The following is an 18,568-nucleotide window of genomic DNA, read 5'->3' on the forward strand; positions in this document are numbered from 1 at the left end:
AGAAAGTTGGAGTGGCTATATTAATATCAGGAAAGGTAGACATCAAAACAAGCCGTATTACCAGAGAAAAAGAGCAATACTTCATAATGAAAAGGAAGAAGGAAGTCACTTCAAGAGGAGACATCAATCCTAAATGTTCATGCACCTCGTAACAGAGCTCAAAATACGTGAGACAAAACTGACAGTTAAAGGGAGAAATGTACAAAGCCACAATTACAGCTGGACGTTTTTATACTCCTCTCTCAGTAACTAATATAACAAGTGAAAAAAAAAGATAAAAAGGAGGAAAATTTGAACAATTCCATCAACCAATTTAATTTCACTGACATGCATAAGACCAAATGAAAAGTCAATTGTTTAAAAATTATTTATTAAATAATCTAATGCAGCATACACTCTTGGTTGCCTGACTAATTTTCTTTCTTCTCTGCCCTTTCTCCTTTCTAACAGAACCCCATTTTCTCCCTCCAAAGGATGTACATTCCTGGGCACTGGCATGGACTTTAGGAGAAGTTGGCCCCAAGCCAACACTGGAAGTCAATTCCTAATTGATCTAATAAGCTAGTCAAGATGGCCCCATTCCTTTTTGCCAGGGACTAGTTTAGGCTAGGGTATACGACACAGATAAAAAGACATGAGGGGAATCACCTCCCAGGGACTTCTGGGAAAGGTTTTCTATTTCCTAAGAGAGACCCACAGAAGGGGATTATCCTGTGCCCACTGTGATATCTGGATGTGATTCATGGAACTGCTGCACTCATCTTGCAACCACGATGGGAGCTACCATGGAAAAAAGCTGATACACCAAGAAACGCAGGGAAGAAAGGTGGAAAAAAAAACTCCCTGACAGCTCCAGTGAGCTACTATATAACTTAACTGGAACTTCCTTGCTTCTAGACGTTTGGTTTCATGAGATGATAAATTTTTTTATTGGTAAACACCAATCACTCTGTCAATGCAGATTTATGTAAAGTCATTCAATTATTCATTGCATTTTGCAATTCAATTTAGATATTAACAATCTAGCGGCTGTGAACAATTTATTAAACATTTGAATGCCCAAAAGAATACAGGCGGCTGTGAATACCAGTGAAACAAACATAATAGTTCATATCTGGAGGAATTACATACAATTCAGGCTACATCGGTAATTTTGAATAAATATGAAATACTTAGTGTTTTAACATGAGCCCTAGAGAAAGAATGAAGCCAAAAAGACATCAAAAAACAAAGCCATATAAATGAAAGGGAAAGAAGATACATAACTGTAAGAATATTACCTATATTTTATCTTATACCCATCGTGATAAAAGAAAAAAATCAAGTATTAAGCAACTTGACTGGTTAAACAGTATGCCATTCAAAATTTTTTTTTAATTCTAGAAATCATCTAGAAATCCCCCCCTTTCTTTAGTAAACAGGAAGAACAAAGACTTCATAGTGGATACACACTAGTGAAATATTTCAAGATGATAAAGTTCAGGGAGCTAAAATATGGCAATTAGCAAACTCTACAAAGAAATTCCAACCCTTTGATCTGGTAATCCTGCTCCTGAGATCTGGTTTTAAGAAAATAGAGGGGTCAATTAAATTCAAAAAATGTTCACTATAGTTAAATCTGTAATATCAAAACCTGGAAATAATCTAAATATCCAACATTAAGGAAATAATTTAGTGAATTATGTAATAGTAATAGAAATATTAAACAGCACTGAAAAAAATGAGAATAATTATAGAAAAATAGAAGAATGTTAATGAAGCAATGTAACATGAACAAAGTATGATACCAAATGAAATACAGATTTTTCATTTCAAAATCAATAAAAAATATCATACGGGTCAAAAGGAAATAATATATAAAATGGAAAGTGCTGTTGTAATAGAGTGGTGGGATTACTAATGGGCTTTTGTTCTCCATTGTTCTCTAAAATTATTTAATCCACTAATACTTTTTGATTTTAAAAAACTTGGATGTTAAATGAGGACCACATTTGAACTGACAGGGTTGGGGGATTTCATAAAAGTAGGATTTCATGAAACAGAAATGGAAAACAGGGCCAGCCAGGTGGCACAGTGGTTAAGTTCGCACGTTCCGCTTCCCAGTGGCCCGGGGTTCACCGGTTCGCATCCTGGGTGTGGACATGGCACTGCTTGGCAAAAGCCATTCTATGGTAGGCATCCCACGTATAAAGTAGAGGAAGAGGGCACAGATGTTAGCTCAAGGCCAGGCTTCCTCAGCAAAAAGAGGAGGATTGGCAGTAGTTAGCTCAGGGCTAATCTTCCTCAAAAAAAAATAAAAGAAAGAAAGAAATGGAAAACAGGAACTGCATTCAGGGCCACCCTAAAGAAAATAAATACAGTGAAGAGAACAGGAGTATTAGTAGACACAATGTAATTGGAGGTAATGTGTTGAAGTGGGGTCAAGGAGGGAAATAAAAGGTCAGCGGAAGACTGTCACAGTATTGGGCAAATAATCCATGAAGTCCACAAAGAATATGAGGAGAACAATGAAATGAAAGAAAACTTCTCTCACCAAAGTAAGTGAGAAGAAAATGGCAACAAGATTTATCTGAGAAACAAACAGAATAAAAAGTAGAAAGGTCACAGTAATCAATGTGAGCAATAAACAGCAGCCCATTCTTTGGTTAATGAGGAATAGGAGGAGTCAGACGGATTTAAGAGATATTTAAAAAAGCTATTTACACTTTCTGCTCTAATAAATATGCAATCTAGAGAGGGAAAAAAGAAATCAAATGTGAAAAAGCAGTCTACTAAAACAAACTACTTCCTTCTATATACACAAAGCACATTTCAACTATCACTTTTTCTGTATTACCAGCACCAGACTTATAACCACCAAGTTAAAAATTACCCGTTCCAAGCATTAAAGTGCACAGCAGAGTGTATAATCTGTTACCTTTTATCTAAGCAAGAGGGGAAATATACTATATACATATTTGCTTATATGTTAAAAAAAGGAAGGATAAAAAAATTACAGTAGCCCCCCCTTATCCATGGGGGGATAAGTTCCAAGACCTCCAGTGGATGCCTGAAACCATAGATAGTACCAAACCCCATATATACTGTTTTTTCCTATACATACAAACCAATGATAAAGTTTAATTTATAAATTAGGCACCATAAGAGATTAACAACAATAACTTCTCTTTGGCATATCCAAATTTCCAGCATCACTACTCTTGCGCATCAGAGCCATTATTGAGTAAAATAAGGGTTACGTGAAGGCAAGCACTGCGATATGGTGACAGTATATCTGATAACTGAGACTGGCTATGAAGTGACTAACGGGCGGGTGGGTAGCATGTGCAGGACAAAGGGATGATTTACTTCTCAGGTGGGACAAAGTGGGACGGCACAAGATTTCATCACGCTACTCGGAACAGCAGGCAATTTAAAACTTATGAATTGTTTATTTCCGAAATTTTTCATTTAATATTTTTGGGCTGCAGTTGACCATGGGTGACTGAAATCATAGAAAGTGAAACAGCAGGTATGGGGAGACTACTGTAAAGGAAGAAAAGGTTAGCTGTAAGGATAAAACAAAGTATAAGAACTGTAGATCAAAGGTAGACTTCTCAGAACACACCTTGTGTTGTAGATTTGAATTTGGAACTACATAAGTATTTTACATAAGTATAAACGAAATTAAGTCAAAAATTTTAAAATGCAATCCATAAAAATAAAACAAAATGAAAGAAATTAACCTAATTGTATACCAAATTAGAGCTTAACCACAGAGGAAGTTATTTCAAGTGACTTTAAAATATACTAATTTGACTGTATATCTTTAGTGAGAACATCCTAAGAACCAAAAAAACCATAATGAAATCTTAAATTCTGTTCAGTAATCATATTGTTAGTCATCATATTGGTTTTGTTATTCTGAAACTATTATATATTACAGTATACATCAAATACATAATTTTATTAATCATTAGGAACCAGAATTTTCAGTATAGGAGGAGAAAAAAGATACAATTATACAAATAGAAAAACAAAGAAGTAAAACCCCCATAATTCTAAATTGGAATTGGTAACATCAGTGCAAACTAATGATGTATTTCCTCGTTACAATAAAGGACTTTAGGTCTGTCCACAGAAAAGATCTAGAAACAATGACCAACCCAGTAGTAATGACCAACCCCAAAGCACCCAGACTGTGGTGTCTAAACACTATTTCTCACTAGGAAACCAGGGCTCCTTAAAGAAACGTCTAATTCTGAATCTGGGGCAGAAAATGCACAAGATGAACCCGGGACACCTTGCCATACCACGAAATTAGAAAGCTATTAAGGACTAATGTGGTCGTGTCAAAAGAATTTAGTAGTCAATTTGAAGAGGCTCCCACTGAAATGGATGGGACAGTCTGAGCACCAAAAGACTATCTGCAATGGATTGATAGACATCAAAAATCTTAATGAATTGGGGAGTAAAAATCTCATTGGTCACTGAACCAACTCATTATCTGAAAACATATAAATAAAGGGTAATGATCAGGCATTTATCCTTCTTTTCCTACAAGAATTGGATCTCAGGGAAAACGGTAATAAGAGAAAGCTCTTCTTTAAGAATTTTAGCTAACAAATGAAAAACAAAAGATAAAATTCACTTTGTAACTACCAATAAAATAATGATCAAGGCAAAGATTATCAATAGCTATTAAACATTTGGTAATACTTGTACCTACCAATCAAAGTTAATATCATTAAAGAGAGAAACCAGACACACACCCCCTGAAGAGATGCAACAGAAAATACCACAAGACTACTTAGGAAATGTCCATTCCCCTATCTCCAAAGACAAGCAGACTTGAATCTGATCAAGCTTCTTGATTTAACTATCAGTTTTATGGAAATATACGGAATAGGAGAACTTGTTAAACCACACCATGGAGATAAAAATCAGCAAAATCCAGAATATGAAAAACTCTTAGGAAAAATGGCTGATTTCCTTAATAAGTAAATTAAAAGAAAAGGGGAAAAAAGGTAGAGAGAGCTATACGTTAAAAAAAAACCAAAAACATAACCATATCAACTAATGTGTTCATCTTATTTGGATCCTAACTCAAAAAAAAGATTTTTTTTATGACATGATCAAGGAAATTTGGATACTAACTAGAGATTTTATGATATCAAGAAATTATTGTTAAAAATTCTAGCTGTGATAGTGGTATTGTGAGCTGTGATCTTTTTTAGAGATACAAACTGAAATATTTATAACTAATTATATGATATCTGGGATTAGCTTCAAAACATTACAGCTCAGGGGTGTGTGGAGGGAAATAGCAGGTACAGATGAAACAATACTGATCATGTGTTGTTTATCCCTGAAGCTGGATAACGGGCACATGGGGGTTCATTTTGCCACTCTCGCTACTTATGTACGTTTGGAATTTTCCATAATCAAAAATTTTAATTATCCTTTCATGTAGATGATCAACTCAGAAAAACCTTCTAATTGGTAGAATTTTAAGAATTCCCTATTCTGAATATTAAAGAGTTCCTTTCCCTTCCACAGCATGAGCCAACCATATGCAATGCCCCTACTCCCGACCTTTGGAACCATCTCTACATTTACAAACATGGGGTCACCCACCAAGTTACTACTACTAAGACTCTTCTCCCCTTCTACCACCAGCTGCCCCTACAAGAATAACCAGAGAGAGATACATCAGCTCTAAAAGAGCCTGTCTCTAATCCCCAACAGAAGCACACACTGAATGCCCTTGTGCCCCAGGTAACCACACAGGAGCTGCTACAGAAGTCCTCCAGTCAGAATCACAACTGCAGTCTGTATACTGCCACTTCCAATTACATTTACCTTTTTAAAAAATAAATCTTAATTTCTTAGCACTAATAATATCTAAATTAAATATCTCAAACAAAAATTCAAAATAATCATATAGTTTCCTATAGTATCTACTTAGATAGTTTACTTTTACATCTCTCACGCTCTATAGAATTCCAGTGAATTTATGAGAAATCTCTGAGATGTGTTGTACAGCTCCCCTACAACTACTTACGGCTCGAAGAAATACAGGATGCTAAGAAGCAAAGGAGAAAATAGGAAAGTCATTAAGTTCCCAAGAGATTCAGAAGATACCTGGAGAAAATTAAGAATGAAAAACAGAAGCATGGAATATTCATTTTGCCTAAAGATATTTCATTAGTAACTAAGAGAAATACCCTTATCACACATCACATCTTCTTTAGAAGAACAGTAATCTTTCTAATACAGTAAAACTTGAGCAAACTGTGTGACGAGTAATAAAAGGGAAAAACAACTATCCATGGATGATAGTTTTGAAACAGGGGTCAGAAAGGTGGGGAGACAGGTGGCCTTTCCTTCTCTCGCCTTCAAATATTGAAATGGTGAACTTGGATCATGTCTGCAACCAATATTTTAAACAGATTATCTATATTAAAATTATTTCTATTTTTAGTAATACTATATTATAGTCTACTGTTATGAAAATAGAAAAGTTGGAATGGTTTTAAAAAATTACTTAAGGTAACAAATAAAAGAAAATTTCAAGCCTGCTATTACCTGTCATTGATTGAGACATTAAATGGGTATTAGAGCCAGAAAATAGAGATGTTTTCATACCATTAGGGCTGTAGAGTTAAGGAATACCGATCACATCCACATCTAGGTAACCTCTTCCGTGTTAATACAGTTACATAGAACACACTAAACATTACTAAAGCAATTAAGAAGAAGGCTGTGCTTTCCTATTTGGGTGCTTGCATTCACTACTAGTTCATAAACTAGAATATTTCCAAGTCCCAGTCTATCTTAAGCTATATATTGTTCAACTAAAATTCAATGAAAACTAACACTAAGTACTGTTCTATATTGCTCCTATGCTCCCTTTGATAGACTACAACCATGGGTATAAAGTCTGCATAATAAATGCTTGCCTCTGATCTCCATCTTAAGACTTACCCACACTAAAAAGAAAATTTCCAACAGTGTGCTATTTGCCTTTCCATGGCAGGAACACAAAGATATGGAAGAGAGCTAAGCTGATTTACGCTAACATGGAACTGAGGCTTCCACATTTCCGTTCCTCTGCTATTAAGTAGCAACTGACCTTCAGTTCAGCCTCAGTTCCTATCAATACCTCCCATCATCCACCTATACAGAAAATTTAGGAGACTGAAGAAAAGGTGAATGGCATGTCCTTGAAATCATCCTCTTCCCCATACTTCTTATCACTGGGCAACTTACTTTGAAGCGATTGTATAATTAACGTTTCTTCTGAAGGACCTATAGTAAAATAATTTCAAGTTCCTCATTTAAAAATTTCATTAAAGATATTTGTATATGCCTTTGAAGTATTTTCTGACAAGATTAAGCTACATCTTGTGAATGTTAATTGCCTAGGTGACTAGGTAGTATGTATTTGAAAACAAAATCTTGGTAAGCATATTAATATAAGAAAACTGAGATAACCCACTATCTTAACATTCTCAAACTGGGAGAGGGGGAGTGGTAATCTCTGATATAACAGTAGGAACATTCACACCCAAAGCAGAAAAACACACCTAGAATTTTCTTCAAAATTCCCATACAGCAGAGGGAGAGAATTACACAGTGAATCACTCACCTTGTGCTACTGTTGACATGACCACAGACGGTGTGGAGGACACCACAGCTGTTACTGCAACCGTATTAGGAACAGGTGACGGTGTAGAACTGCTGCTGCCGCTGCTGCTGCTACTGACCAGCGAGGACTGTGAAGCAGTTATAACCACTGGCGGCTTCTGGGTTGTGGAAGCAATGACTGATGTTGGTACAAGCTTAGTGACTGCTGCATAGTTATGGGATTTGGAGAGAATGTTGGGCACGAAGGTTGAACTTGGTGATGTGGTCACTATAATAACCTAAGGAAGGAAAAATAAGTTATTTTCATGTACCTACTATGCTACTAATGTATCTAAACTTGCAGTTAGTTATATACAATTCAAAAATAGCTTAACAGATATGAAGAAACAATTCAACAAAGAGAAATATATAGTTAAAAATATATGAAAGCCTTCCTTTACTAGTAATCATCAAAATGCATTTCAAAGAAAAAATTTTTACCAACCCAACATTTTAAAAGACAACATTCAATGCTGTATAAGATACAGCAAAGCATGCATTTCGATATACTGCTTAGGGAGTATAAATTGGCACAATCTCTCTGGAAAGTAATTTGGATAGTCACTCATTTATACATACTTGTTGAGCATCTACTATGTGCCCGGCATGGTTCTAGATGCTGGGGATAGTGGAATGAACAAAAGAGACAGGGTTCATACTTTCATGGAGCTACATTCTAGTAGGGGGAGAGAAAAAATAAACAAAAAAGTATGTCATGTAGAGATAAATAGGAGAGACAATAAAGCAGGATAGGAAATAAAGGGTAACAGGAGTGCTGTATGAGTTTTTATAAAGTATTCAATGAAGATCTCTCTGATAAGGTGACATTTTAGCAGAAACTAAAAGTAGGTGGGGTGTGAACTATGTTACTACCTAGAGGAAGAGCACCCAATGGCACAAGGAGCAGTAAATACAAAGGTCCTGAGGCAGAAGTAAGCTTGGTATGTTCAAGAAACTTCAAGGACCTAATGAACAGGATTGGAATTTATAAGGCAGAAAGTAGAAGGAGACAGATTCAGAGAAGGAATAGAGGACTAGATGATTTAAGATGATGTTGATAGTATATACCCTTGATATGATGTGATGCAAATGGCACTTTACCTCTATGGTCTTTCTTCTGAAAACCCATAACCCTAGTCTAATCATAAGAAAAACATCAGACAAACTCCAACAGTGGGGCATCCTAGAAAATACTTGACCAGTATTCCTCAAAACTGTCAAGGTCATCAAACACAGGGAAAGTCTGAGAAATTTTCACAGCCAAGAGGAGCCTAAGGAGACATAACAAGTAAATGTAATGTGGAATCCTTTAACAGAAAAAGACAATAGGTAAAAACTAAAGAAATCTGAATAAACCAGGGACTTTAGTTAATATTAAGGCATTAAGGTTGGTTCATTGATTATAAGAAATGTATCATACTAATATAAAATGTTAAGAATAGGGGAAACAGTGCAGAGCACATGAGAACGTCTGTACTATTTTCTCAATTTTTTTGTAAATCTAAAACTGTTCTAAAAAATAAAGTATTTTTTAAAAAGCAATACTCTTATCTGCTAGGTGAAAAGTACAGTAGGGCAGAGACAGTAGAAACAGGGAGTCAAATTAGGAGGCTCCTACGATAAACCAAGCAGAGATGATGGTGACTAAAGTGTTTGTGGTACAAAGTGCACAGATTCTGAACATATTTAAAAGAAAACCAACAAGATTTGCTCATAGTTTGGATACAGAGAATGGAGAAAAAAACATGCAAGAAAGATACTTCAAGGCTTAGAAGAACGGCCAGAAACCTGTAGATATAGGGACACAGCATTTCAGGCAGAGAGAACAGGATGGTGCAAAGTATCTAAGGTGGGAAATAATTGATGTATTTAAAAACAGAAAAAAAGCCAGTGGAGCAAAAGCATAGAGGGCAAGCAGGGGTTGGAAAAGAAAGCAGAAGCCGGATCAAATTTGTAAAGCTAGAGTAAAGAATTAAAATTTTAGAGTAAGTATAATGGGAAGCCATGAGAAGATTTTAAGTAGGGAAACAAAATTTGATTTATATTTTAAAAGATCATTCTAGCTGCTACATGGTAAGAGGCAAGTGTAGAAGCAATGAGACTAGTAAAGAAGCTATAACAGTAGACCAGGAAAGAAACGATAAAGCTGCTTGGACTGGGGAGTTAGTAATGGAAATAAAGAGAAGTGATCAGATTCAGATTATTTTAAGAGGTAGAGTCAATAGGACTTGATGTACAGAAATGGCAGGGTTAAGAAAAAGAACATAATCAAGATGAACTCCTAGAGCTAATATGCACTTGCTTATTTAAATCTCCCCAAAATCCTATTAACACAGATACTATTATTATCCCCATTTTATAGTTGAGAACACAAAAATCATTTACAAATCTGCAGTATCACAGTTCTGGGTGAGTATAATGGTGGTGTAGTGATACCCAAAACAGAGCAGAGTGTCTTCTTCCAAATTCTTTCCCCAAAATTACTTGTACCTACCTAGGACAGAAAATTGCTTTGAAAAATCCAAAGAATTTAAGGGAGAAATTCTTTTTCATTTTTATATCAGTTCTAAAGAAGGCCTAAAGTTAAATTAGTCAAAATTTACCAAGTATGTCTATAGTCAGTACCTACACCTCAAAGAAGCTTTAACTATATCATTTTTATATATTTCCAACATTACAGAGAATTATAAGACATAAGTACAGGTTCGTTACTTTAAGGAGTTTGTTGATTATTTGAGGAGTCAAGAGAGACAAACAAGCCTTGACCAGTAAACACCTTTATAGAGTCGACCGGCATACTTCTACACAGACTTAATCAGCAACACTATGCAGCATTATTACAAAAACCATCATCGGGGGCCGGCCCTATGGCCAACTGGTTAAAGTTCCATGCGCTCCACTTTGGCAGCCTGGGTTCATGGGTTTGGATCCCAGGTGCAGACCTACTCCGCTCATCAGCCATGCTGTGGAGGCATCTCACATACAAAGTAGAGGAAGACTGGCACAGATGTTAGCTCAGGTCTAATCTTCCTCAAGCAAAAAAGAAAAGGAGGAAGATTGGCAACAGATGTTAGCTCAGGGCTAACAAAAACAAAAACAAAAAAAAGTAAAAAATACAAAACCAACCATCAGCCATCATATAAACTGAGAAGTAGACTAATATGGTAAAAAGACCAGAGGTTTAAGAGTCAAATGAACCTAAGCTTAATCCTGCCTTTGCCACTGACAAATGGCAGGCCCATGGACATGTTAAAATCTCTGGGCTCCAATTTCCATCTATAAAATAGGGATAATAACACCTACCATGCAAATCATTACAAAGGTTAAACGAGATAATGATGTGAAGCATCTAACATAGTGCTAGGCACATAGCAGGTGGTCAATATTTGGCAGTCAACAAATGGTACTTATTAGTACTACTTACTAAATGTCAAAAAGATATCAGAAAGGCATTATAGATCATACCAATCTGGAAATATATTTTAATGCACTCTATTTTTGTTTCATTAAAGCACTGTATATATCTTTTCCCCAAATTCTGATACCCCTGAGAATCCAAAGAACTCACAGCTACTACCACAACCAAACCAATTACAGTAGTAATGGCAATTAGCTTTCACATTTGCCAATTCCAAACTACAGTAGCAGGTGCCTGGAGGACAGTGTTTATAAGGACTCTGCGGCACAGATGAGGACTCACCAAGGCTTGGCAGGAAAGTATGCCACAGTTAATTAGCAACGTCTGTCATGGGCAGGGAAGAACAAGCATTCATACTTGTGTCAAATATCTGCAATTTTAGAACTAGAGTATGCATGTAGGGTTCTAACATGAAGACAACAAAATTTCAGCAAAATAAATCTGGAGTCTTTAAGAGCATGTTTTAGGTTATAGACACAAATGATAAAACACACTTTGAGTTTTCAGTCTGCAAGTTGATTTCTGATCTGAAAAGGGGTTATCCAAAGTCAGAGATCCACCCTGAAGAAATTACTGGCACTTTAAAGTCACTTATTAAAACAGGGAAAATAAAGGGATTTTGAAACCAAGTGAACCCAACAGTGTTTATTCAGGCCATAATTCAAATTACTGACCTTCTAGCACTCACAAAAACTCCTTAAGAGTGCTGGGACTTGCACCCTAAGGATAAAATGAAAAATATCAATCAAGCACGTGAAAGCATAAAGCTATATTCTGTTGCTTTGTTTATATAAGTGCTGTACCAACTGTTATACTTAAAATGAAGGCACCACATTAACATAGGTGGAAATTTGTCTACCCTGAAAATAGATGACCTATCTGAATTTGAATCAAGTCCACAAATTCATAATTATACTTAATGCAAAATTTTACTTTACCTAAAATAATTCCTAAGTTGACTGGCATAGGATTTGTGAGAAATCCAAGGTGAATGCAATAATGGCAACAGCCTGAAATTTCAAAAAAATCCAATTACCCAGCAAAAGGAAAAAAAACCTAAAAATCCCAAAGAATATCTATTAGTCCTATCCACACTCAGCTTGCCCAAATAACAAAAGTAATGGCAATGAGTCCACATGAAGTAAAAGAGTACAGTTTTGCATCTGGAACATAGTAGATACTCAATAAATATTTGTGGAATGAATGAGTCTTATTTTTAATTTAGTTTACGTTAAATGTTTATTTTTCAAACACAGTAGGAAAAATCTAAGGTTCCGAGCCTGGAATCTCATGGTATGGCTCATATATAACTTTGGAGATAAATAAGCCCTCATATAAGCATCACAAGTGACAACCTCAATTATTCATTCCCAACTGACAATTCAGAAGAAAAAACAAAAACAGAGATATGGTAAAGTCAGTGAATCAAAAAAAGCAATCTCATCGACTTCACTTATAGGTAAACCCCATTTATTACTAGTATTTTTATATAGGTCTACCAAAGAAAACTGAAAAATTAATACTGGTAGGTGACATTTTCTAAGCACTCTCATATGTACTATACTGAGTACTTCCCATGAATCATCTCATTTAATTATCCTGATAACTCTAAGAAGTAAGTACTACTATACTATTATTATCTTTGTTTTATAAGGAAATGGAGGCTCAAGAGAGGTGGCAGAGCTAGTATTAGAACCTGATCTATTTACTCATTTATTCATTCATTCATTCAACAAATATTAATTAACACCTACTACATGCCAGGCACTGTTCTAAACACTAGGGAATACAGTGATGAATAAAAACAAGGTCTCCACCCTCAGCAACTTATACTCTATGGGAGAAATAGGAAATAAACAAATATGCGATATAATGTCAACTAGTTATAAGTATAATGAATAAAAATAAAGCACAATAAGGGAATAGAAAGACATGGATGGAAGGCGGGTACTCTTTTAGCTATAACTTTGCTACACTATTTCTCAAATACCCAATTAAAAGAATAGACAAGAAGAGGGGAGGAGAAAATTACTGACAAAATAAGACCCAGCAAAGAAGGTACTAGAAAAAATTACAATAAGTAGATTTAAAACCTCCTAGAGTATACCACGCTGATGACACCTATTATAGGGCTAGCCCAGAAAGTAATAACCATATTATAATATTATATGAAAAGTGATATTCAGAAAGATTACCTTGAAGTCATCAAATACAAATGCAAAAATTATGTTCAGTATAACATTTAAGAAGTCATCAAAAATAGTCAATTTCTATATATTAAGGGGTAAGATTCAGTTAACTGATGAATTCACTTATTTGGAACAGCTCATTCTCAACAGTGCCAATAAATAAAACACTGCTTTCCATAAAATACCTGCAAGGGAAGGGAGCTAACAGTTTTTGAGTACATACCTTATGTGGCATGTTTAAAATACCCAATCTCATTTTAATCCTCACAATAACCTTATAAGATTGGCATTATTTTCATCTCACAGATGGGTAAACAGATTAGAAAGACTAGTTTATCTCAGGTCATAGTGGAAGAGCTGGGGGTTCCAACCCAGGCCTCTTTGACTACAAAAATTCTTGTTTGATTTTAACACTACACCATAATGCCTCATCCTGAGACTGAAAACAGAATTTTATTCCACAAATAAGGTCATTATCACTTCCAGTTTATTAAGAAAATGATAATTGTTTTTATTACATAATGACATCTTTCCAGAAAACTCAAGGAAGTTCTTTAAAGTTCTCGTGGATCTGAAGATTCAAAGGTGGGAAAGACGCTGCACTGAACCCCAGAATGTACCTCTAATCCTTCCCCAAATCCCTCTAAAACAGTATGAAGGATATTTTAAAAGGGAGAGAGGCACATAAACCCCTAAGGTCAAAATGGGAAGGAGACAACAGCTGTAAAATTTTGGAAACTGGAAAACAGACAGACAACTAGTAACCGATCAAGCATACCCAAGAGAGTGGAAACCTAAGATGGCAAACAGAAGAACAAAAAACAAGACAACTTGTATCAGAGAATCCCAGACTCAGGAACTGAGAGCACCAGATATTTTGAAGTGGGAGTAAAAGTGGGACTAGAGAGAGAAAAATTAACTGAAAGTTTGTTTAAGCAGCATTTATATCCCTAGCTATCCTCCCCCATCCCAAAGTAAGACTAGGAATTTATTCTGAGGGAGAGACTGAACCCAAGTGAATCTGATGATATCAGACTGAGGCAGGTGGGTGCAGTGCTAAAAATAGAGGGGTTAAGTAAAGTTTATATACTGAATGATGAGACTATCCAGCTCTCTCCCTCCATTTACTCCCAAAATACTGGCAGACAGGCTTACTACTCTAGGCAAGAGACTGGAAGATTCTTTTCTGAGGAAACCTGACCAATCCATGAAAAAGCCCTAATGAAAGTGATAACTGGTGGAGGTAGAGGGGTAGGGGGTGTTTTTCAACAAAACAGCCCAGTTAAGTCAACCTACAATGAAAGCCACCAGCCAACATGTCCCACTCTACACACAGAGCTTTCTGTCAGCTTTTTAGTGCCCACTTTCATATATAAACAGACAGCCAGCATTTAAGAAAACTCTGAAATGAAAGACAGAGATCAAAACAAATAGATAAAAGGAACTTACAGGTAAGAGAGAAACCATGAAAGAAGAAAACATCAAAAAAGTTATCATGAATATGATCAGATAAGAGAATATAGTGATTTTACGAAGAGCAGGACACTATTTTTTTTTTTAAAGGAACTTTCAGAGAACAAGAGCTACTAGAAATTTAAAGTATGGTAGCAAAAATGAAAAGTACCACAGACTTAATAAAGTACAAAGTAAAAGGATAAAGAAAATAACACGTAGAGAACATTTCCTATGTGCTAGGCTCCATTCTAACAGTTTTATGTTCATGATTTCATTTTTTACACCTGAAACCTTATAAAACAGATACACTGCTCTCCTATTCTACAAGTGAGGACACTCAGGTCTAGAGTTCAGCCTTCCCAGCCACACAGCCAGTAAGTGGCAAAAACTGGGATTTCAATTCAGGAAGTCTAGTTCCAAAATCCAAACTGTTAACCACCATACAATAGTAGAAAGAAAAAGCACCAACGGAAAATGGGAATCAGAAAAGGTAAGAAAATTAAGGTAGTTCAACGTCCTGAAAAATAGGTGATCCAAAAAGAGAGAACAGAGAAAAATCAGATAAATATTTCAAGAAACTTCCCAAAATCAAAAGACATGAGTATCTAGAATGAAAAGGGCCACTGATTATGCAACCCAATGGATAAAATAAAGACCCATACCAAGGAAAATTTCAGAATTCTGAAAGTTACTAAAAGTTTTCAAAGAGAAAAAGAGGATCTGAAATTAGAATGGTATTGGGCTTCTCAAAAGTAATACTGGAAGCCAACAGCCAATGGAGCAATACCTTCAAAATTCTCAGGGAAAATGACCTCCAACCTAGAATACTTTAGCTAAACCATCAAGAAAGTGGCAGGGTGCAATAAAGAAATTTTTAGTCCACCATTCAAGGTCTCAAAAAATTTACTTTCCATCCACCTATACACCAAGAAGCTACTGGAGGATATGTTCCACCAAATGAGTAAATCAAGAAAGACCAAGATCATGATGGTGAAGGGAGATTCCCAGAAATACAGGTGTGCAACAAGCCTAGGGCATAATCAGCATCCAGATTAGTGTGGGAAGTTAGAGGGTTCTGATAACATAAAATTGACAGAACACTGATGATTTGAACATACTGAGTGAAGAGTTTAGGAATGAATTAATGATAGCATACAAAGAATTTTAAAAAAGACAACAATAATTATTCACTTAATCATATCCTTCCTTTCTTCTATGAAACACCTGACTCTGACAACTTTGTTACTCTGGCAAAGTAAAAACTGAGTTCCTAAAGATAAAGTTATCCAAATATAGGTTAAAAAAATCTTTTATATTTTCATTTTTTTCCAAATCACATCACAATAATAAAACAGACCAAAAGCCTTAAAGTTGGGAGATCTGCTATCTGTGTTATATTGGGCAAGGCATTTGGCATCTCTGAGCCTCATCAACAAGAAGTAAAATAATAATACCTATCCCAAAGCTTATGTGCAGATTTAAGAGATGTGAACATTCCCAGCATAATGCCAAGCACATAGTAAGCACTCAGTGCATGTTTGTTAAATCTGAATCATAATGACTAAAAAAGATGGAACTAGCAATTGGCAGACAGAGACTCCCTCCACCACATACCTTCTGTGTTGTTGTGTTTGTCGTCTGTGTTGATGGTTTGGTGAAGGTTATTTTCACAGGAGACATGTGGGGTGGTAAGGAGTTGGCAATGCTCTGCATGATGTTGCTCATCTTGGGACTGCCACTCACAGGCACAGTGATGGTCTTTGAGACCGGAACAACAGCCTTTGGAACCTCCTTCAGGACAACAGGGGAGGAGCTAGATGAGTTTGTTCGCCTTCGCTTTCTGGGTTTTTCATCTTCATCTGAACAGCTAACACCTGAAAGGCAATGACAATATTGCTATATTTATAGCAATCTGACCTTGGACTTTATACTTTATTTTAAAATCTTTACGTCATCAGTCATCTTCGACCTCCTTTTGCCTCAAGCCCAATCAGAGAGTAAGTCCTATCAATCTTCCCTCAGAGAAGTTGTCTCTGAATACCTTCCCTTCTTTCTTTAACCTGACAGCCATGTCAGGCCTTCTTATCCTCAATCTGTATTTTAGCAACAACCTCCTAAAAGGTGTCCACACTTTCAACTGCTCCACTTCTATTCTACCCTCCAGCCTACTACCAGTTATAAAATCTCACGGGGACTCATGCCAATGCCATGCCTCAAATCCTCAAATGCAGGGAGTTTTTATCTCCCTACAAAATGAGGCACAAAGTCATTACCACATCATTCACAGCCCTTTATCTTTCCAAGAACACAATACCCTGCTCCACCCAACCCTGTGCACCCCTATAATCCTGGCACACTGAACTACTCAACATTCCCCAAAGCCACCTTAGCACATTCTATCCATCTAGAGTCTCTACATACTATCTTTCTTTGGGGAATACCACCTACCATCAGTGACCTCTTCACCATTCTGCAATTACCATCCTGCAAGCCATCTCCTCAGTGAATCTTTCTCTTACTCCTCTAAGTGAAGCTAATCCATGCCTCCTCTGAGCTTATAGAGTGCTTTAGACATTCCCTTCTGTCATCACTTACCCCATGGCAATGTGGCTGTTGGCCTGCACATCTCCCACTATTAAGGGGCTCCCAGAGGGTAATGACTAAGTCTTAATGGTTTATTTCCCTGGTATAGTTAGTGCCTTGCACATATGAAGTTAGGTGAATGAATAATTATATCCCAAACTAATGTTGTCTGTGTGACTTCCGAGAATAAAGCAATAAACTTCCTGTTACTTCAAACTACAGATTATGTAAAATGGTTTCTTCATGTTTGGGATTCACCTTCAATGTTTTAAAAAAGGATAAAAAAATAGACCGCTATAGTTATTTTAAAAGACCACCTCGGCTAAATCTATAGAAATCAGGTATAAACTATTAAGTCCCAGATTCTTAGTTGTCTCTTTATGCACTAAAGCCTCAACTGTTTTTGTAGACTTTTAAAAAAAATCAAATGAGAAACATAAAACCTTGCAATATACAAAGGAAATCTCTACAGAGCAGACATTAAAAAAGTATACAACATGACTCATAGAATTGGTAATAAAATATAACTCCTTACACCTTCAACTTTTAGACACTAATTTAAACAAGGCTGACAATGACCTAAAATCATTCCTGCCTAAAACAGCAAACTCTACATCTAAAAGTTACAAAGAAATTAAACTTATAACTATATTGAGAAAAATGAAAATCCAATATTAATGATCTCCAGTTGATATGAAAGACAAAACAATACTGACATAACAGACATTAAAAACAAAAAATGAACTGGACATTAAACTGCTTCACAGGGTAGAATCAAGGGGTTAAAAACTGCAAATAAACTTCAAAAAATTACAGTCAACTAGAATACAAAACATGGACTCTCTAGAATGCTTCACTGAATCAACAGTTGGATGACATATAAATAATTTTTAAAAACACCACAAAGATTATAACTATAGGAGTTAACACTGAATAAATCACATAAGCACATTCCTTTAGTTTCTATTCACATTTTTATTCCATGACAATCAAAACAAGTGAATACTTGAAGGATAGTACTGTTGAAGGCAGATTTTCCACAAAGAACAAGAAAGAAGCAATTTCTCAACCCCCAGAAGTGATTAAAAAGCAATATAAACCTAGTCACATGTAAAGAAAGGAATTCTTTAGAAATTTCAAAAACTAACCACTGTTAATAGCCAGTGGACTGATGATTTAATCCAGGAAGGCAGATCTAATCAGAGCCTATGCTGCAGCATTTAGCCAAGATGGCCCTGATAACACTGAGAATATC

The 18,568-nt window shown here is 35.9% G+C and overlaps 1 protein-coding gene across 50 annotated transcripts in view; it reads right to left on the reverse strand.

The window, feature by feature from the left end:
- The window catches only part of EMSY (EMSY transcriptional repressor, BRCA2 interacting), a 97,304-nt gene that overhangs the window by 62,097 nt on the left and 16,639 nt on the right, over nt 1–18,568 (reverse strand). For all 50 annotated transcript variants that reach the window (XM_070274389.1, XM_070274376.1, XM_070274398.1 and 47 more), the window contains 2 exons: nt 16,345–16,604; nt 7,631–7,907 (listed from right to left, as the gene is read on the reverse strand). In XM_070274389.1, the coding sequence (XP_070130490.1) occupies nt 7,631–7,907; nt 16,345–16,604 (537 nt within the window). The remainder of the gene's footprint in view (nt 1–7,630; nt 7,908–16,344; nt 16,605–18,568) is intronic.

This window comes from Equus caballus, chromosome 7 (genome assembly GCF_041296265.1).
Source record: "Equus caballus isolate H_3958 breed thoroughbred chromosome 7, TB-T2T, whole genome shotgun sequence".
In the NCBI taxonomy this organism is placed as follows: domain Eukaryota; kingdom Metazoa; phylum Chordata; class Mammalia; order Perissodactyla; family Equidae; genus Equus; species Equus caballus.